The sequence below is a fragment of the Desmodus rotundus genome, chromosome 2, assembly GCF_022682495.2.
Source record: "Desmodus rotundus isolate HL8 chromosome 2, HLdesRot8A.1, whole genome shotgun sequence".
NCBI lineage: Eukaryota > Metazoa > Chordata > Mammalia > Chiroptera > Phyllostomidae > Desmodus > Desmodus rotundus.
In genome coordinates this window covers 115,667,864-115,689,991 of record NC_071388.1, presented here as the reverse complement: position 1 = coordinate 115,689,991, position 22,128 = coordinate 115,667,864, and the positions used below count along the sequence as shown (strand labels likewise).

Genomic DNA, 22,128 nt, shown 5'->3' with positions numbered 1-22,128 from the left:
TCTTTATAACCGTATCAGTCACATACGATAAGAGCCACCTGGCTGCTGTCAGGATTAAAGAAGATAACACATCCTACCTACAACTGTGCCTCAGACAAAGCAAACACTCATTTCACTTTAGAACTCCTTTGCCTTTTTTTATACTTAACCGTACTAGTGAGTCTCACTTTCACTTCAAAGTGCCACCTCTTGATTAGAAGTGCCACCTCTCCCTAAATCATGCCTGAGTAATTCTCCCTCATACACGTGATGCAATCTAGATTAGACCAATAGATTTCTAGAGGTTATTCAAAGGGTATTTGGTAAACTCTAGGATTCAAGAAACTGGGACCACCAGAATGAAACAGATTCTCAAGATTGATCGTGAAGAAATAATCACGAACAAATCATATTCATTTTGATTCTTGACAGATCACTACAAATCAGAAGCTACCTGCATTTCATACAACTTCTCAAGACATCTTCATGAATGGAATGGAATTGGGCTGGGGAGGTGTAACCAGGAACTAGGAATCAGTAGGGCAGAGTGAGACCGACTTGGTAGCCACACAACATAGTGCTCATCCGTCAGTGCTCACTCAGCTTTACAGAACCCGTGTAGAACAGGGGTCCCCAACCTCTGGGCCTGTTAGGAACCAGGCAGCACAGCAGGAGGTGGACTTGAATGTAATTCCCTTGAATCAGCCTAAAACACACACTCCTGCACCAACTCCCAGGGACTGTGGGAAAACTGTCTTCCACAAAACCAGTACCTGGTGCCAAAAAGGTTGGAGACTGCTGATCTGGAACTTAGTGGTGTCATAACTTATCTTAAGAAAATTATCTGAAGAATATAATACACTGTAAGTCATGGATTTTAGTTACTCACTTTTTAACATTTTAACATCTCTGTAATTGTGAGTTATCTTGTAATCAATGATGTATTAGTAATGTCAAGTTTAATAAGCAGCGTTTCTTCTTAGAGGGATATAAAATAATGGTGTGTCAATGGTGCCTTAGAGTTGATGAAACATGGTATAAAAACATACTTCTTGGTATGTGTGTAATACAAGCTCATGTTAGAAAATTTATGAAATACAGAAAAAATGCAAAAACAATCAATACTAGGGGTAATACTGTTCTTATCAGTACTCCACTTTAGTATCTCTGTACCATGCATATTTAAGCTACATACATGTATATATGTATTTAAAAATTTTAGATTAAACCTGCTATCATCTTATCCACACCCTAAAGGGTAATGAACTGTACCGACCTGCAGTTTTTTCTTTTCCCATCAACTAAGAGTGACAGTTTCCAGAGTTTTATTTTTCACCTAAATTGCAACTTATACCAAGATTTCTCAAATAATAGCCACTACACAAATGTGAACTGTAAGAAAACCAAACGCTGTTATAAATCTAATAGATTACAAAGTATTTGCCAGCTATTTCAAAGTCTTTGGAAGGCAAAGACTAGGTCTTAGTCATCTTTGCACCTTTAGTGCTGAAATTCTGTAAGGACTCCATAAATGACAGGGAATCCACTCACCCTGCCCCGCCCCCCCAACCCCCGCCACAAGCATAGTATGGGTCTCAAACTTAGCTCATAACTTCAGTCTTTGTCCTTACCTCAGTGTTCTTTGGCTCTTCAGTAAGTTCTGCAGGCCTAGAAGCCCTTCTTTCCTTTCTGACCAGTTTGAACTAGCACAGTGGTTGAGAACTTCTGCTACATCCTCAGTCTGCCGCAGATAATGGGGAATGCCACCATTCCTGGAACCATACGAGCGCTCAGAGCAAACACTCGAGGCATCACTATTGGCATCATCATCAGAATACATCCCATACGGCTCATATCTCCTCCTCACAGGCTTCTTCTGCCAGATCCAATGAGGGATGGGGGTGATTGAGGAAGAAATGGAAAGATGAAATGACCATGAGTCATACCAAACAAAACCAACAACAACAAAGAGTTAAATGTAAAAAGATACACACACACAATATGCGGATGCACCATATCTGCCCTGTGTTTACAGACTAGGGAATAAAAACAGAAATACAGACTTCCGGTAGATACAGTAAGTAATAAGCAGAGCGACCTGTAGCAGAGAGAAAAGAATATGGTCTCTAGTACACTGTGTAGACTTCAGTAAGACAGACTTGGGTTGTGACCCTGCTGCCACCACCGACTGGCCGTGTCACTTCGGAAAGCCTCCTGACTTCTCTGCTTTGTTTCCCCATCTTTGAGATAATAATTACACCTTGCACAGGCTTGTTGTGAAGATTAAATGGAATTACACATTAAATAACCTGGCTCAGCACCTGCACAGTACAAGTGTGTGCACCCACAGTCCCTTCCCAAGCAGAAGTAATATATCGTGAGCATGTTCTATGGGTAAATTTATTTGAATGTTCACACTTCTGAAAGTCTGAAACTGCAAATGGCAGTAGCAGAGTATTTATCTTATGTATAAGGATTCCTAAATTATCTCAGCCACTTTTATTAAGGACTTAAAAGTTTCAGAACACAAATAGGCTTCCTGTAGACTACAATTTCTCCTATCCTGAATATAAGTTAAACCCATAAATAATATAGCTTAAGCCATAACTATCTGTTATTGGCTGAAGCTGTAGAAATATAATTTTCTAATAATGTGGCTTTTACTTACATCCCAAATTGCTCAGAACAGTTCTGCCTTATGCCTACTGTCTCAGTGTGGTTATAAATAGCACCCCCTTTTCACTCTCCAAAGTACGATCACTTTACTTATACATAAACTAGGTTCCTAAAATAAGAAAAATGTTGAATATATACCCAGTCATGAAACAATAACATGAGAACAGACACAAATGGGGTTAATAAAAAAAATGAAACACTACTGGGAAAAGGCGCAGAGCTTGATATTCAAAATAAATACTACAACAAATGAGAGATGCCTGACTCCATCGCTAATAAAAGCTCCACCAGATTCAACAATATCATAATTCAGACCAGAATTACTATATTGTACTACAGTTTTTGTTGTTTTCACTACACTTGCAACAGAAAAAATAAAGTTGTAAAACAAAAGTTAAAGCACTGGTACCTTGCTCCTGGAGTCTCCTAACAGCTGAAGGCAGGAAAATATTGAAGGATGGGGAAAAAGCATAGAGAATTATGTCAGAAGCATATGAGGGGATTGTTCTTGCAACAAAAGTGTACAGCAAAACATATCGTAGCAAACCAAAAATACATGGTTAGCAAGCGATTCATTATCGAGTGAATAGTAACAAAGAATGCTTTCACAATGGCATTTCCTCACCCTCCTATACTTGTAAGAACTTGCAGTTCTTGCTATAATTCTATGCTAAAACTCTCCCCATACCTCTGAGGGACAGCTCTAAAGTCACCATTAATTCTGTGGTCTTTCGCTATGATACATTCTGTCTGTCCCAGGGCTTCTATTCTGTTAGGCAAGAATTGTGTACCACTTTGCGCTTCCTGTTCTGCAACCAGAGAAACCAAACAATTTAAACAAAAAATAATAAGGGCAACAAGAGTATAAGTGGAGCTAGAGCTCAGAGAAAACCCCAAGTCAAGTAAAGCCAAGGCAAGTCCTACTCTGCCTCCTACAACTTTGTACACAGTCCCTCATGCAGTTCTTTATAGAACTTCCTCTCCCCCACCCCAGACTAACTGGAAGTCCCATTTAACTAAGGATTAGCACATCCATCATTTCCCACCCCTCTGACTTCCACTTCCTGGGGTCTCTGAATAAAGAAGAGACAGAATCTAAACCTGCAACTTGGAAAGAAAAAGAGCTTCACAGAATTCTGTTCCAGCTTGTGACTCTTAAGTTAAAGCCACAGTTAGAGCAATTATCCTCAACTCCTGTATCTGCCAGAACAAAGGCCCTCCTACATGTAAGGCTAATGAACAGAGCTGGCCAGGCAGCCCTTGCTTACAGGGGAAGCATCATGAGAGCGGAAACTGCTTGCTCACAGCCACTTGTCAAAGAATCTGACTGAGCGAGAATAAATGAGGGAGAGACAGGAAAAAGCAAAAGTCAGAATCACTGTAGCCACAAATGTAAATTTTGATCACACAAAACATGGCTGAATTTACAACTTCAGGGTCTGAAAGTAGGCTATTTCCTCAGAAGAGAAGAAGTCTTCAAACAGCCCAAGCACAGCCAGACAGTGGTGGTAAAGAAACCAAATTTAAATGATGAGCAGACAAATCAAAATATGCAAGAGGCTGTGCTCCTATGAGCTGAAATGTATCTTTAAAATGCAATTTGACCACAAGCAGATTCAACTGAAGAATTATTTGGTATAACCATAAAGTAAGGACCTCTAATCACTTTATATTGTTTTTTTAGATATTGTATTATCATGATGCAAAATCATTCCACCAGTGCTTCATATCCTCAAGGAGTTAATCTAAGATTTGGGAGAAGTTTCCTTAAATAATGACTTACGAAGTCATTAAAAAACCAAAACATATGGAACTAGTGAGGTAATGGAATAAATGCAGATTTTCAAACTACAAAGTCTAATACCTATTATAATAATTTGTTAGGTTATGCCATCAAAGCTTATAAAGCAATAGAAGAAACAGAATTAGAAAAAGAAGATGCTGGGGGAAAAAAGGAAAAAAAAAAAAAAGAGATACCCAATGACAACAGATAAACCTAATGTCATCATAACTTCCTTGATACTTAGCAGTAATGAAGAAATACATGATGCTAATAATTTTTGCAAGGCCCACTTTTACTTATATGCAGAGATAAAAGTTTAAAAAACAGTAATATAAATTTACCCTATATTTACACAAGTTCAAAGGGTATCAAAGATGATTTAGTAACCTGATTTGGAGGCAATTTTCTGTTAAGACAGAAAATAATGAGGATGAGTAATTCAAAGAGACTCTACATACACTGTGACTCTTACCAAAGCATCGGCAACAGCAGCTTCAAGATCTGTACTTGTGCTTAAAACACGCATGGCATTCACAGAACCAGGTATTCTTCCTGCCTGGCCAAGCCCAAACCGGTCTATTTAAAAAACAAAAGCAAAATATATGTCACTTTAGGTCACACTTTCTCATTCTTTGCAAGGGTTCCCATCTCTTCCCACCTACAAACAGAGGCACTGAAAAATTGCTAGCCAATTTTAACTACATTTGACTTGTAGTTTTAACTATGCTTACCAGTGGCAAAGAATAGGTTCTTCACACTTAATACCATTGTGCCACGAAACATCCTGACAATTAAAATGATTCTTTAATGGTATTTTATCTTTGAAAAACACTGAGACATGGGAGAGAGAGTACCTTATAGAAGGGAGTTGAGCTAGGAGTTGAGTCTTTTAATCTATTTAGTACTCCCTTTAGAGCAGTGACTTTCAACCAGTATGCCACCAGAGGCACACCGGTGTGCTGCAAGGATTTTAAAAATGTGTAATACCTGACTATTTAGTCAGGAGCACTGACCTCCTTTTCCCTTGGACTGTCAAATTAAAAAAAAAAAAAACCACAACAAAAACCACCAACACGATAATAGCCGTTTGGTGTGAATGAATCAAAAGTATACCTATTTTTCTTGTCAGATCTGCAAAAAATATATAGTTTGGTGTGTTGCACAATTTTAGTAATTAGTTTATGTGTGCCATGAGATAAAAAAGGTTTGAAATCACTGCTCTAAAGGAAAGTGGTCCTAAGGTTTGGTGAAACTAATTAGAAAGCTTAGAGGTTTAACACATGAGTTCTAATGCAATATGCAATAAAGTTAAAATTTGAAACAAATGTATTAAATTGATTTCTGTGCAAATTTTCATTAGCGTCACTCCTGATTAGCTATTATTAAGGTCAACTAATTTTAGGCATATGTTCATCTTAATTCCTGTGTCACCAAAGGTTATTTAAAAATCAATTTATTAAAACTCTTTAATAATCACCCAAAAAGCTAGCATCTTAACTGCAAAATATCAGTAATTCAGATGATACTGTATACATTTTTCCTGAGTTCCTCAAGAATTTTTAAGTGACAGTCTTTATACATGTTGAAAAAATGGGTAAAATCCAAAGGATTTAAAACAAATTTTACAGTTCAAACAACTATTCTAAGGTTGCTAATGATCATGGACAATGAAAACTAACTTTTAAAAGTCCCTTTAAATCAGCTGACTGGCCTTCCTTAAGAAGCACCGAGACTTGAACGATAACAGGAGAAAGTCAGTGTAAATTACACTTTCCAAGTGTGTCGCACTATCTACTGGTAAAAATTTCTTATTTAAAATGCTAAGATATAAAAAACCTTTGGAAAAGTGTTAAGATAAAAAATGCTTTTTATTAACAAGTAAAACACTGGACAAGGAAAATCTCTTATTAGCCACATGAAGCATTTAGAATAAAAGGAAAACTAATATCTGTTTTACATGAATTAGTCTTCCCTATAAAATGATATATGTAAGATTTTAGATGTGTAACAAAATATCACCTACAAAACTGGTGAATTTCTAAAGTGAAGTGTTATTTAGCTTTCTAAAAAATGTCAGTTTCAAAACATTACATCTTCCATTGCCACAGAACGGAAAATAATGTAAACACTGCTAAAGAAAGTTATACAGTCATGAATTTTTATAAAGAAACAAAAATTTTATGTTATACTATCCCCTTTTTTAATGCACTTGCTGATCATATTGTATGTCATTTTAGCCACTTAAGGCAATTTAATGTGCCATATAAACTAAAGAGAAACCACAGAATAGTTACATCTATATATCTATTAGATATAAATTATCAGTTGAAATATGAAAAGTATAAATTTGAGACTGTGCACATTGTTTCATAAATGATCTTGTTCACCTTTTCTTTCCATTAAAAAAGGGTAGATAATAAGGGATTAATGAGTAACAGAATGAAAGTAATTCAGTTAAAAACTATTTAAGAATTACCCAGCATGAACTTAAAAGTCTATAAAAAATTTAAAAAAAAATTAGATCTCATGCCAGCAATTCTTGCTCCAGGTATAAAACTAATTTTTTCAGATACAAAATTAACACTCTAAAAACAATGCAATCATTCTGTGCTTCCCAGATGTATAGACCTTTTTCATAAACTGACTGCAGATCATTATATATATATATATATCTCATAAATAACCTGAATTCCAAATCTTAATGGGAAATGTTTGTCTGGGTCTAAGCAAAATTGTAAGTCTTTTATTTTAACCACAGCAAAATCTGTTCTACATTCTCACTGCCCAGATACTATTATGAAGCTCCATTTTCCAAGAGACGGACGCATGTTACTGTACCCTTGGTCTGGCCCATAATCTTCAGGGAAACGTGCTAATCAGAGCGCATACTTAAAAAATGCATAGCTGGCTTCATTTAGAGGAAGAACGGAGAAAATCTCTAACTCAGTGAATTGGTCACAGTCTTCCCCTGTGATTTAATAGACTGTGCTTTACTCAGTACTGCAGTCGTTAGCGATTGTTAGCCTAACAAAATGATGCCAGTTAAATCTGGCAAACTGATATATCATTGCATGCTTACTTTTGCCCCAATGGCTAACCAGTGAAATTTTGGTATTGCCAGAACAGGGCTGAGATGGAAAGCTCGGGGTCCAAAGGCTACAAAAGTTACCACTAGCCTGACTATAGTATCTGAATCATAATCGACAATCCATTTATTTTTATACATATAAAATTATGTGACATAATTTGACAACTAAATAGTACTTCTAAATAATTAGAATCTGACACTAATAACTAACATTAACAATCACCACTTTATTGAGAGAAAAGACTTTGGAGATGAAAGATACTGTTGGATGATATTCATACCCTATTCCCTACTGGGGTCCTTCAGATACGTAGAATTTGGGTTGTTTTCCTGGGGGAGGGAGCAAAAGGAGGGTAAGCTACTTCCTCATCTTTTTTTTTGCTATGTTTTGTTTTAACATAAATACAAACACTGGAGAAATAATGTCAAACAGGCTATAAGGCATCTATAGCCAATTAACAGAATCATAAACATTCAACAACTTAAAAAAATAAAAGCATGTTGGGGGGGAAATGAGGTGCATACATGCCGAGTGCTAGCCAACACTGATGAAAACGAATGTTAAAATGAGTATGAAACTAGAACATAATGAAGAAGCCAAGTCATGCAATTAGCACTTGTTCACCTGACTGCCCAACAGATTCAGCAGTGGAGAGAGCACTAGTGGACCTGGAATGACGTCGAGAGGCTGCAGGTAAAAGGAACGGCAACACCCATAGGATTAACACAGAAGTACCCAAGACAGAAAATGCCACAGTCCAAAGAAAATGCAGGGACTGCTACCGACAGGCCATGTTTCCTCATGAAAAGAAATGGTGCTAGATATGAATGGAAAGCAAGTGCCAATCCCCAAATTCCATGGCAGCCTGCTGGCTCTCACACAGCTATTAAACACACAGGCACAAAGGTACTCTTTCAAGTGGTCCTTATGCATCAACTAATTCAGACTCCAGTTGGTATTCACACCACGAAGCCTCTATCCGCCATTCTGAAAATATGCAACACGAAGAACATCAGGAGCCACAGAGCACCATCTAAATCCCGAGGCAGAACAGCAGTAGAAATGGATCAACTCAGCCCACAAGATGTCTCATCAGTATGTGACGCATATGCAACCATGCACCAAAGACAAAAGCATAGAGGTTCATAATGTTATTTGAACAGAAACACAATGAAATCACAAGAAGAGGGCTTAGCAACTGGAATTCCATTTTCCTCAGTCAAAATATTTGTTGTTCTGTTGCATAAATATCCTAATTAGTGAGTTTACTTAAGTTTTAAAAAATTTATTGATATTAGAGGTGGGGAGGGAGGGGGCACGAGGTAAGAGAGAGGGGGGAAGGAGGGGAGAGGGGAGAGAGAGAGACAGAGAGAGAGGGAAACAGACATCGATTTTTGCTGTTCCACGTATTTATGCATTCACTGGTTGATTCTTATATGTGCCATGACTAGGGATTGAACCAGTAATGTTGGTGTATCAGGATAATGTTCTAACTAACTGAGCTACCTGGCCAGGGCTGAATTTACTTTTTAATTACTGAAAAATGTGGTATTCAGTTTAATGGCCTTCCGTGGAGAGGCATTTGCAGTACTATGATTATGAACACTAGCTCTGCAATACAACTGGGGGTAAATTCTGGTTTGATCACAACAAGCTGTAAGACCTCGAGCAAAGCAATTCTGTGTGTCAGTTTCCTCACCTGTAAAATGGTGCAAATAATGGTACCTACCTCTTGGGCGTTAAGAGAATTAAAAGAGATCATACATAAAGCACAAACATAATGCCAGGCACAGAATAAACAGTGGTTAACAATCACAGTAGTGACACTGGTGGCAGTAGTAACAGGTAAGAGTAAATTCCAACTTACATTTAAACATTAAATACTGTTTTATTAGCGAGCACTCATAATAAGCATACTAACTCATCAACCTGAGGAAATGTATGCTAAAACTCTGTCCTCTTGTGGAGAGAATAATGTTTAGAAATAATTATGTAGTATAGACTTGATTCAAAACATAAGTTTATTGACCAGAGTGCCACACAACATATGGCTTTTCTTTACCTCAGGAAAAAAAACAACAATAGGCTTCTATTCGTTAATCTGAAAAGAACGTGAAGACTGCACCATAGAAAACTCATAGGTCTAACGAAGTATAATAAGCAGTGCTACTTTCCACACATGCTGCTACATCATAGTATCCTGCACATTAACATTCATACAGTCATAAAGTATCAAAACCTCTTCAATATAATTTTATATATTTAAGATATATCACTTTATGGAATGCACATATTTGTGGTATAGGTGGTATTAAATAGCAAAGTCTACTTGGTCAATAAGGACAGATTTTTACCTGCTTGCAAAAACAAAAGAAAATTTAAAAATTCTCAACTCCTCAAGAGCACAAAAATAAATCAGCAATCTTTAAAACAGATATTATAAAATAATCACTTTACTCAAATAAGGAAGTTGACAAAATATTTTGCAAGACTGAAACAAAATAGTCATTTTATTATACAAGCACATCAGTATCACTTGATGGTTTAAACCAAAAGTAGCTTTTAAGGAATACATGATTTAAACGTTTTGTACAAAGTTTCCTTTGGTTCTATTTCAACAGAATATTCTGTAGTACATTTGTCTGTCATGTAATGAGTCCTCTGTCACATTCTCAGTAAATACCAGTAAATGACAGTGAAACTGAAGGTGAACCCACTTACATCAAAGCCTTATTTACAAGTCCTAGGGCCCTGAATTTCACTTAAAACTTGTCACTGTAACCATAAAAATATATATTCATACTATTAAAATGGCCCAAAACAATACTGTGATAAAAACACAAACTTAAAGCCAATATATATTCACTGAAACATAATTACTTTCACCCCCACCCCGTTTTTTAAAAGTGAAGGTTGCCCATATGCACTGATACAAAGGGGCCCTAACACACACATTCTCTAATTTATAAAGGGGGTGGGAAATGACTATTCGAGTGAATTAGAAAACAAAAGAAAGCTTCACATTCTTTGAAGGGTATAGTACATTCCCCTGGGAACAACAACCTTCTGGGATTTATCTATGAATTCCCAGGTCCTAACCCCAAGCTTGGAAATCATGATTTCACTGAATACCTTGTATTTCCCTAAGCCTGGAGAGGCATCACAAAAAGCATTTAATACATTTCAGAGGAACAAATGAAGGACACTAAACTATCAAAACTGTTTTCAAATGAGGCAGAGGGATAATACCTGTCCCAGAGGGACAAGGGTTTATGCCTACCAACTACTCAGAATGACGTCAGGTACAAGGAGAACAAAAGTTCCACAAACACGTCTAACTTATGATGGGGGAAAAAAGGCATGTTATCAAAATTCAGTGGAAAAGGTGTTACTATTGCCCTGACCACAACAAAAGACAAGTGCTGATGCTGGAGGTACTAGGAAGGGGGATAAGCCTCATCCACATCATCTGCCTTGGTGGAAGCAATCACGCATTTCAGCATTCTGGGTTGTCACCAAGACACAGAGCGGAACCACTTCACCCAAGAAAGTGAGTGAAAGACTGGATCACTCAACTCCTCCAGGTTCAGTTAGGACCTCAAAAGTGCAGCACAGGTTGCCTGGTTCACAAACCAGAAAATGAATTACAAAGGCTGCTGCTATGGACAGTTAACATTCCAGGACATGTATAAAGACTGAATTGAGACCCTAAGAGACAAAGTGGCCAATAAACAGACTCAACTGTTCCCTTATATAACAGGTTTTCTGGAAGGTCAAACAGTGAGCAGTATGCATTGAAATAGAGCCTTAATTTAAAAGGAAAAATCACCAGTTCATTTGGAAAAAGAAAATCATCATTGCCACCCTTGGTTAGTTGAGAATTCTAATCTAATGCTTCAGACTGCTGCGAAAGAGCTGATGTGTACCAGGTACACTGCCCAACTTAGGTTCTTGTACTAATCAGGCAGAATTCCACCCAAGGCATCTCACTAAGTCAAGTGAGTCATCCAGCAGGGCTTTTTCATCTTTTACCTGCTCTTCCTCAGAACTTCCGAAAGGAAAATGGGTCATAAAGGAGTATATCTTGACTTTGATTATTGATACTGATTGGGAAAAAAAGATATTGGGAAGAAGTAAATGACATCAGAAGGCAACAGAAACAACTACTAAGACCTTATGGTTTAGACGTTTTTATATTTGAAAGACCAGTTACATAACCGAAGTGCAAATTACAGACTGCTGCCTTCCATAGTTCCCTGCAACCTCAGGGCTAGGCCTGATTGTTGCGAAATGATTTTTACTTGCTATGTTTACTTATCAAGAGGAAAATATACAGTTGTACAGAGCTTTGCCAAAGACCTATGACAGTTACTGAAGATACAAAACATTTTTTTTAAAGTATTTTATTTATTTATTTTTAGAGAGAGAGGGAGGAAGAGAGGGAAAGAAACATCAATGTGCGGTTGCCTCTTGCAAGCGCCCTACTAGGGAACCTGGCCCGCAACCCAGGCATGTGCCCTGGCTGGGAATAGAACCTGTGACCCTTTGGTTGGCAGGCCGGCACCCAATCCACTGAGCTACACCAGCCAGGGCACAAAATTCTTCTTTTATGTAAAACTATGTGTTGACAGATGTCTTTGGGGATTAATAGTTTGCACTATGTAAAAAAGTAGTTTATCTATCTGCATTAGAGAAAGGCAGAACTATTAAAACTAAAAGGTAAATAATATATTCTATAATGGACATATGTTTCTCTTTTGTCTTGTTTTCCTGAGTCCTAGAAACTGTTAGAATACAAATTCTGTATATAAGAAAGCTGAAGGAGGGGAGGGGAATGAGCAGCCCCAACTGGCACCTGGCTGGTGATCTGAGGTAGAGTACTTACACCACCTTATGGCAACCAAATATTGTGATTTTTTTGTCCTGGGATGGTATGAGGTCACACACATAAATAGCCTATTGAGATCAGGATGAATGAAAATATCTAGTTAACAATAAACATCATGAAGTTTTGCATGGTGTTATACACCTAAGCAATTTATCAAGGGCTATTTTTAGATTGCTTTAAAGAAAGCTTTGAAATGACTCAGTTAACATAAGCATAGCTAATCATTCATGCTGCTTTTTAAACTAATGTCATCACCCCCAAACTAAGCACATTTAATGGCCTAAATAATTATCATGATTTTACTTTTCTTCCTTTGTTGAATTGAATCACATATGGCCTAACCTCTGGTAAAATTAAACACAAATTGTAGAAATTCAATGAGTAAGGATAAACTCCGCGTTAGCTCTACCATTAAGCAGCAATTAACTTGGGCTGAGCTTCACCTTATGTTAGAAATTACCACACAGATGGGCTTGCCTGGCAGCAAGTGATAGTAAATGACAACAGCACAGAGTATAGTGATGCTTTTTTCCTCCGATATATAAAAAACTGGAAATAGCCAAAAGTCAAGCATGCAGAGGGGGACAGCAAAGGGCAACTAATGAAGAGGAAAGAAAGAAGAAAGGATCACAATGACAATAGAGGAGGGAAAGCAGGTCATTCCACCTAGCAGTGTCTGGGACAAGCACTTGGAGCAGGGAAAGGACTCTGCTCCGAGAGCCAGCGCCTACATGTACTCACCAAGTGGAGGGAAGCCCCGAGCAGGGCTTGTATCTCGGCTGCTCTCACGGCTGGTATCGCGGCTGCACCCCTGACTCATGCTGGGTCGAGGGATACGGCTGCTCCGTGCTAGTGTGCAGCATGAGGGGTTTCAGAGAAGGTGAACAAGTTTAATGAAGACAGAAAAACTTACAAAATGTCAGTCACATTCCATTAACGTAATCATGACATTGTCCGAGACTGAGCACCTATTCCTGCTATGATCTCACTGACTGACATGTCGGCAGGAGAAGGTTTGGATAAAAACTCAACTGTGCTCAGTGCCTCAGAAAGCTGTGAATTGTGGTATGAAGGTGAAATAACACCAAAATGTAAGAAATGAAAAGAAAGCTTCCAAAGAGTAAACTGGCATCAGAAAATTAAAGCTCAAAAGCCTCTTAAAAATGATCACTTTTTATGGCTTTAGCAAACTTCTCCACAAGAGGATAAAGGACCAAAGCCATTTTCATGTGCAGTGGGTCATTAGAAAGATAATTTAATTTGGATTAAAAAACAGAATAAAGGTTCTGGATACTGAAATTCATGAACTTACCTAATTAAAAGAGAGCTCATGTCTCAGCCTGGCCCTCTTTACAAAGAGAAGACATACTGACACAGCTAGAGAACCTGCACACTTGGAGTAAGTGTATATAGATGCTTCAACAATATTTCATTTTCTAAACCAACAGATATAAAGAGTTGGGACAACATTAATTCCTGCTTTTTCCATGGGAATCCAAAAATCTGCCTGTGGTCCCTACTCAAGCGCTTTCACTTATCTGCCTTACCCCAGGCCAATAGTATGTGTACTGATGGTCCCCCCACTGGCCTCAAATGGCCAATTATGATTATCTATGAACAATTTTATTATACTTACATGGCAAAACACTGAAAACGGGGTCACATTAATAGCCTAAGCTCTAACAGAACTTGGCTATAAAAGCTGAGAAAAAGACTGTGATGCTATTGTTTTTCAATTTAATTTGAGAAAACAGAAATATAGTACTGGCAAAATACTGGTAAACAACTTGGCATACTGACGTACATATCCACCAATAAATATAATAGGTGATGGGGACAATACATATTTCCATCTTGAGAAGATTTATTAATTCTGGACTGGGTAGAAATGCCTTCTTCAAAAAATGTGGAAAAAAACTTGATTCACTGATGTAAAGACAGGGCTGTTTTCCCATCAATGAATCAATGAGCATGGGCCTATTATTTTAGAGCAAAGGTGTATTTATTATATGGCCAAACCATAAGAAGACTATCTTACAAATTAGGATCATGAAACCCCCCTGATAAAGAATAACACAAAAGCAAAAAAAACCCAACAAACTTTTGACTATGGTCCTTCTCAGGGCTAGAGTCGAGTCAGACCCTAAAGGCATGTAAGTGGTGTCCAATGGTTTAGAGGTCTGCGCTGGCAGGCAAGGAAAGATCAAGCACAGAAATGCAATCTGAGAAACAGTCAAAACAAGAGCTGCATTTGGAATTCTCCAGTAATTCCTAAATTCTCCTTCATTTTGCCATAGTGACGTGGGAGCACTGAGTTTCTACTCGAAGTAGCAGTGACTGTTTAATCAGCAATTTTTGATAACATTCTAAACAGCTCCTACAATGAGGGTAAAAGCAGCAAGTGCCAAATTAAACCCTTAAAAAATTAGGGAGTATCTACTGAACCCACCAGTACATGGAAAAGTTGCACAAAACTACAAAGCAACACTGCTTATCCTCAGAGGATCAATACCACATCTACTTTATGAAATGACCTCTACAGTGCCATGCTAACTCTCTGGTTCAGCCTCCCCTTAAGAAGGTTAGGACGAAAAAGTCACACCGTGTAAAAGAGAAGATATTGTGAGATAAGGTACATATGCGAAGTAGTTCTGAGTTCCCTAATGCAAGGCATAATTGAAAATCTTGTCTATGCCACTTCCTACTCCAAAACAAATAATCAAAAGTAATAAAAACAGTCCTGATAGTTTTTAATATATATGCATGCTTAGTTGAGCATTTTCTTCTAGTTCTTGCCCAATTACTTCTGAAATTTTACCCAGCTCCCATTCCCTTCCTTAAATTAACACAGACGCTGTAGCAATGGGAAATCTCTGTTCTCTCCGAGCTTTGTGAAGGCGATAAAGAGTACGAAAAGGGATAAATAGATATGATCTGAAATAACACTGTGCATAATTCTTAGTGAGGTTTAGCCTCCTAGTATTTCACCCAGAGAAAGTTCATTCGCTAAAAGGTCTGACTGGCTCTTGTAACACATGGCTAGTAGTAACCTATGGAGAAAGAATTGTTCACAACCTTAAAAAAATCTGCCCATATAGTTGCCCCAAACCCCATTAAAGTACATCTAGTGGTGATATCAACATTTCGAATGATGGATAATTTAAGACACTTATAATACCAATTCCAGAGACCAGCCTACAGGAAGGATTTTAAAGTAAGTATATTAAAAAATCATTACTTAGGTGGTCAAAACCAAAAAACAATATTCTAAATCAACTTGTCTCTTCATTGCGTGCCCAAGTGCACGTTCTATGTGAGAATATGGAGGAGAAGGAATAATAGAGGAAGTGGAAATGATAAAAACATACTTGTTCTTTAAATTTCTAAAAGCAGTATTCATAGGTAGCTCTGGGGTCTTGTGCTGACATGAAATGCGGGGACGCCTGGAGAAACCATCTGATTGTTTTTCGTTTCTTGAGAGATACAGTGTTTTAAGGGTAATCCTGACTTTTGCCTTTTAAGGAAGAATCCTACCAGAACTTACACAGAAGTATGAGAAAAATAATGAAAAGTACCAGAAGTTAAAGACATAAAATACCTCTCTAGGCTATGTAGTAGTATCATGTTTTAGTCTTCCATACAGTAGTCTAATTTAACTGCTGAAATTGATGATTAATTTTTATTTCTTTCAAACTATTTTAAGCCAGAGAATCTGAAAACATTTTAAACACAAATGTAAGTTACAAAAAGTCAAATCTTTTTTTTTTTTAGCATTTTTCAATAGATGAGTAGGAAAAGAAAAAAACAAAAGGAAACTTCCAAAATATAACTGCTATAAACATTAGCTATTACTTGTAGCTAATACTTATAAACATTACTTGTAAACATTAGCTATTTACTTATAAAAATAGAATAAAACACAAAAACAAAATAATTTACAAATAGTGTTTTCTACTTGGTTGAAGAAACTGAAATTGCCAAGAAAAAATAGAGTAGCAGGGTTTTATTTTGTTTCTTTTCTAATCTACATGAATTACATCCTGTATTGCTTAAGTAAATGCTAAAGAAGAATTCTAGCATCATTTTTATCAGATGAGAAGGGAAAATTGACTTAAGAAATACTATTTCAAACAAAAAGTTATAACTGAATCAAACATAATTTATAGATAACTGAAATTAATTCTCAAGGCAAATTCTAAGCCTAATTTAGCTATAATTAAAACTATTAATTAGTTTGGGAATTATATAAAATATTCTTACAAGATGATCCCTCTGTTTTTGAATATTTATATTCAAAGTTGCTATGCAATGAACCAAATATTTAGACATAACAGGCACACACCCAGTATGTATCACAGAACTATGAGCATACAATGTATTACTGAAAAATGCTAGTATCTGATACCTTATGAAACGAATCTCTAAGATTAACACAGGCCGAAGCGGGAAGACGTACGTTACTCATGCATGTATCGTTGTATCTGTGTGTGCGCACATTCTCACCATGTGCAGAAATTTAAATAAGATAACTTCCTTAATCAGAATTATGTGTATGACCTCAAAACTTGACATATAACTAACTAATCCCCATAATTAGCATCAAGGAAATAACTTCCTTGAAAATAGTGTTTCAAATTAAGAACTCTTTGGAAGGGACCAGACTCTTATTTAGTTCTTACTGATGGATGATGATATTTCATAGTACCTCTTTTAAAAGTTTATTAAATGTTGTCTTTTCAACTATCCATAACATAAACTTCATAGTTAGAAACATGGACTATCAGTTCCTAGAATTATGTTAGATAACTACAGTTGATTTATTTTCCAATTTGAAGGTAAAAATGGCATCTTTAATTAATATAAAAAGTAAAATTCCCCTCCCCCAAAATTTAAAAGTATGAAACCAAATCTAGATTGCCAAGAGACATTCTATGAACTTAATTAACAATGGAAAAAGGACACTGTAAACCTCGCACCCAGATCTGAAATCAAATCCATTTTCAAAACATAACCAGATATAAACACTCATATGTTAACAGTATCAAACCTGAAATTTAGATATTCTAGCCATCACTATTTTCTCTGGTTGTATCCATGTTACTTATTACTGGATCCAAGTTAACTTGTCAGCTCAGGGACAGGCTACATAATGCCAACAAAAAGTTGTCATTATTTAGAATTAACAAAACCACTGCTTGGTTACATTTCTCACTTGCTTTGCAAATGTTAGCCAAACCAAATCGCATGCATTCTACTTCTTATATTTTGTCTGTGCCTTCTCACAGTTTGGGCAGCCTTCAAGCACTTTCATGAGCTGGATCCTACCAGCTCCTCTGCCCTCACCTCCCACCCTAACCTGATACACTTCCTTTACTGTAGCCAAATGAATTACTTGTGGTACCCAGAATTCACTATGCCCCCTCTTAGATGACTGCTTGTGCACATGCTTCTCTCTGCCCTGCAGCAATATTCTCCTCACCATCCTACCCTGCCTAATCCCACCCTATACGTCATCAAAACAGCATTTATTCTAGGGAGCCCTTCCAAGTAGGAAATCTGGGAGGACTGGGGCAGACAAGGACCCGAAAACGCTCCTTTTCTAGGACAATTCTTGCTTTCAAGTAAAACTGTGACTCAGAAGAAACTCAGCCAGACATCTTGGTGCAGTTGGCATGCCAAGTACTGTGAGATTCTGAGGACTCCCACTTCACTGGGATCCAGCAGAAGGGTTCCAAAGCACCAAGTCATAGTATCTGTCACACTCCATACAGTTTCACCTCTAAGATGGCAAGCGCTTTAAAGTCAGAAGCTCAATCTACTTCATTTATCTCCAATCCTAAAGTCTAACAAAGTACACAGCACATCACAGTAAACATTCAAGAAACAGTTGTTGAGGAGATAAATGAATAAATGAGAAACAGAAGCCAGTAAGACTATAGTACTCTGATTTCACATTAATGGATTTTTACCCTTAGAAAGTAGGTAAAAATATAAGAAGACTATGAACACAGATTTTTCATAATATATTACAAAAGACTTCCACTTCTTATATTAAAAGGTAGTGTACAAATTAGATTTTAATAGAGGTAACAGGTCTTTAAGCTACTGCGAGTAATTCTATACACTATTACAATAAAACTCAATACCAAAAAACAAAAATATTATATATTTAGTTTCTGTCTATTTCTAGTTTTTATGTTTGAACAACACTGCATCAAAAGTAAGTACATACACAGATTCTTTGACTGTAAGTTTCACAAATTAGGTTAGAGAAAATCAGAATTAAAGTAAATGTGACCCTATAAATTGCTTTAGAAAATTTACATAGTTTAATAGCTACTTAGTGCTATTCAGTGAAAGAAAAATGAAAAGCAAAAATTGCTTCTTAATTGTAAAGTAAAAAATTCTGCCCATTCCCCTAATTCTAGTATTTTGCAAAATGACTCTAAAACACAAAAGCCCTCAATGATACAATTCTCTCATCAATTTGAACAGTAAGCCCCACACCCTTTTCAGTTATAGCTGAAACTTGAACATACATAATCTGTAAAAAGCACAAATCAAAATGTCTTTTTAGCACAGGCAAAATGACATCCTTAGTTCAAAAATAGATCTCTATTTCCTTAGAAGAAGTCATTAGATTATAATAAAAATTCTGACCAACTTAGAAATGGTGTTCCAAGGTCTTTGAGAATCCTTACCTAATCCTATTCGGTTTGGACTTGTTTCTCGGCTACATCCCTGACTCCTGGGAATCTTGCTTCGTTTTTCTGAAGAGGATGTCACAGGTGGGCCTCTTGAGGAACCCCCAGCAAGGCCGCTATAACCACTTCCCAACAATTTCCCAGGGGAACTTGACCGGCTGCCAGCTAAAAATGAAGCAAAACCAAAAGTGAATAATGGATATAACCAGGGAATAAATTATAGCAACTTCAGAAGCCAGTTTATACGTTAATTTGGATCAAATATAAAAACAGCTTTGTAGTTGGTGTTAATACTCATTTTTTAAAAATGTAGGAACATAAAAGAACATCAAATAATCATAAAAGAATATTTATACACAGAAGATTTACTGGTGGGATGTTATAAAAATAACTAAAATTTGATTCAAAAGAGCAGGCTGAGTACAAACAGCCTCCCTGTTCCAAAGCAAATTTCTAGAAATAACCAAAAAAGTGTTTAATTTATTTTTTCCTGTCAGAGTTGACATGTCAAAACTTTTAAGTATAACTGCTAGAAGAGTAGAAATACAAATCTAACAGGAATTTCTTAAACATTAGTGGTCAAAAGTGGATCCAAGAAAACCCTATTAATATAACGAATGGAAGAAAGGAGAAGGGGGAAGAAGTAACTAGAAACATGGTAAATAAAAATTACAAAATAAAATGCTAGACATAAGCCCAAACCTATCAGTAATCATAATAAATGTGGCTAGATTAAAATCACCTATTAGAAGACAAAGATTTTTGGATTGGCTTTAAAAAAAATAAAATTAAATCAACTGTATGTTGTTTATTAGAGACAAACAACACACCTAAGAACAAAATAGAATAAAACACAGCATTAAAACAAAGGATATTTCATATTGATAAAAGAATTGTCCATGAAGATATAATCACGAAACTTTATGCTCCAAATAACATAGCTTTGAAGTATAAGAGTAAAGTTATAGGAGGAAATTGAAAAGGTTATAATTATTAATATACTCTCAGAAAGACTAGTAAGTACTGAAAGACTATTAGACCTCTCAGAAAGTGACAGAGCAGTCAAAATTAAATAGGTATGTATAAACACACCTCCCACATATATATACACGTGTAACTCAACAAACAGAATACACATTCTTTCCACCTTTCCACACGTTACTAAAGCCAAATGTATACTAAGTCTCAAAGGAAATCTCAAAGATCTACAAAAGTAGCCCTGACTGGTATAGCTCATTGGGTTGGGTGTTGTTCAGCAAACCGAGCTGTCTGTTACATTCCCAGTCAGGGCACATGCCTGGGTGGCAGGCCAAGTTCCTGGTTGGGTATGTGCCAGAGGCAACCTATCAATGTTTTTCTCTCACATTCTTACTTCTCTCTCTTGCTCTTTCTCCCTCTCTTACCCTGGCTCTAAAACAAAAAATCTTTTTTTTTAAAAATCTACAAAAGTAGCCATCATATAGACCACATTCCCTGAGATGTATGCAATAAGTTAGAAATTAAAAACACATGATATGGTTAGTAATTTTCATTATGGCTAAGTGGCTAAATACCTAAATAACCATTTATGTGGGACAAAATTAGAGAAAACAGCAAAATTTTAAGGATTGTACTAACACACTCAAATAGCATTTACTTAAGTCATTAGGCAATAAAATTGTAAAACATAAAATGCACATTATTATTTACCAGAATAAGGATGAGCCAAAAGTAGAGACCTTTGAAATAACACAACTGGATATTAAAAACACACACACATACATACCCATCATTCAAATGAATCACCTAGGTGACTACTCACAAAAATCAGTACTTTATAATGATTTAACTATAATTTAAAGTGAAATTCATTGTAAAAATCACCAGTACACATTACCATGAAAAACCCACCTCATGATCTACCAACTTGCCCACAGAATTTGAGCACACAAATAAACTATTAAGCTATGTTAAAGTAGAAAAGAAATCCATTTCAAACTCTAGAATTTGAACATACAGAGAAAATGCAGGAGATTAACAAAGCTCATTAATAAAGAAATTACCAGTAATACTGTGCAAGGAACATGGGGTGAGACAGAATGGACCAAAAAAAAATTAGCAAGAAGAGAAATGGCTTACCACCAGCAGGATTAGCAGATCTGGATCCTTGAGTATGAGAGCAAACCAAAGAACAGGCAAAAAGTTGATTAAAAGACAATACAATACAGAAGGTCAGCATGCAAACACAACATGTCTTTGTTCACAAACACATTAGCAAAATAGCTACTTTTTCTAGATCTTGTTCCTCCTATTCTATTTTTGTACTCACGTTCATTATTTCATATATGTCACACTATTTAGCATTTCTTTCCCATCTGTACATGAAACACTTACAAACCTACAATGTGCCGGGCACAGTGCTTGGTGTAGGGAATGCAGATAAGAGTAAGACAGGTGTCTTACCCTCTGGGAGTGTATCTGCTCTCTGGCTCCTAGCAACGTGAGAGAAATGACTGTATGTTACTAATCTGTGTATCGCTATCATCTGAAACAGGGCTGACCAAGTGCTCAATGAACATAAATGAATTAAAAGGGACCTCCATTAACTAGTTTCACCTAAGTGCCTTATGCCAAATCCTCAAATATTTAAATACTAATCCTCAAGTATTTAAAGACTCAAATATTTAAGTCTTCAAATATGTAAAATATGCCAACTGTTAAGGGCCCTAAATATATTAATAAAACCTACTTACTATTAAACCAGGACTCTAAATACTAGTATATCCACATTTGTAAAATATATAAATATGCTATTTTCTTATTAAAATGTTTTTTAAAAAATATTTAATTCTTATGCGTAAGTTTAAGATCCAGGCTTTTATCATTGGTTGATGTTGTTTCCTTTAGTGAGTAAAGTAAAACTGAAGAGTTTTTAAAGTGGAGCCCTGAGTCAGGGAGGGCAGTGTTTTTGTACAACTGAAGAATTAAAGCTCTATCATGACCCTCACCCCTATTCCAGGCCTTTAATCT

General features: G+C 36.5%; 1 protein-coding gene across 22 annotated transcripts in view; it reads right to left on the bottom strand.

Moving 5' to 3' along the window:
- CLASP1 (cytoplasmic linker associated protein 1) overlaps window positions 1-22,128 on the bottom strand; it is a 259,814-nt gene that overhangs the window by 65,091 nt on the left and 172,595 nt on the right. For 4 of the 22 annotated variants that reach the window (XM_053918559.2, XM_045203086.3, XM_053918560.2 and 1 more), the window contains 7 exons: window positions 21,238-21,264; window positions 19,117-19,284; window positions 13,157-13,264; window positions 8,152-8,214; window positions 4,911-5,014; window positions 3,065-3,088; window positions 1,611-1,855 (listed from right to left, as the gene is read on the bottom strand). In XM_053918559.2, coding sequence (XP_053774534.1) covers window positions 1,611-1,855; window positions 3,065-3,088; window positions 4,911-5,014; window positions 8,152-8,214; window positions 13,157-13,264; window positions 19,117-19,284; window positions 21,238-21,264 — 739 coding nt within the window. The remainder of the gene's footprint in view (window positions 1-1,610; window positions 1,856-3,064; window positions 3,089-4,910; window positions 5,015-8,151; window positions 8,215-13,156; window positions 13,265-19,116; window positions 19,285-21,237; window positions 21,265-22,128) is intronic. The other 18 variants (XM_045203107.3, XM_053918561.2, XM_053918566.2 and 15 more) reach the window with 9 other exon arrangements.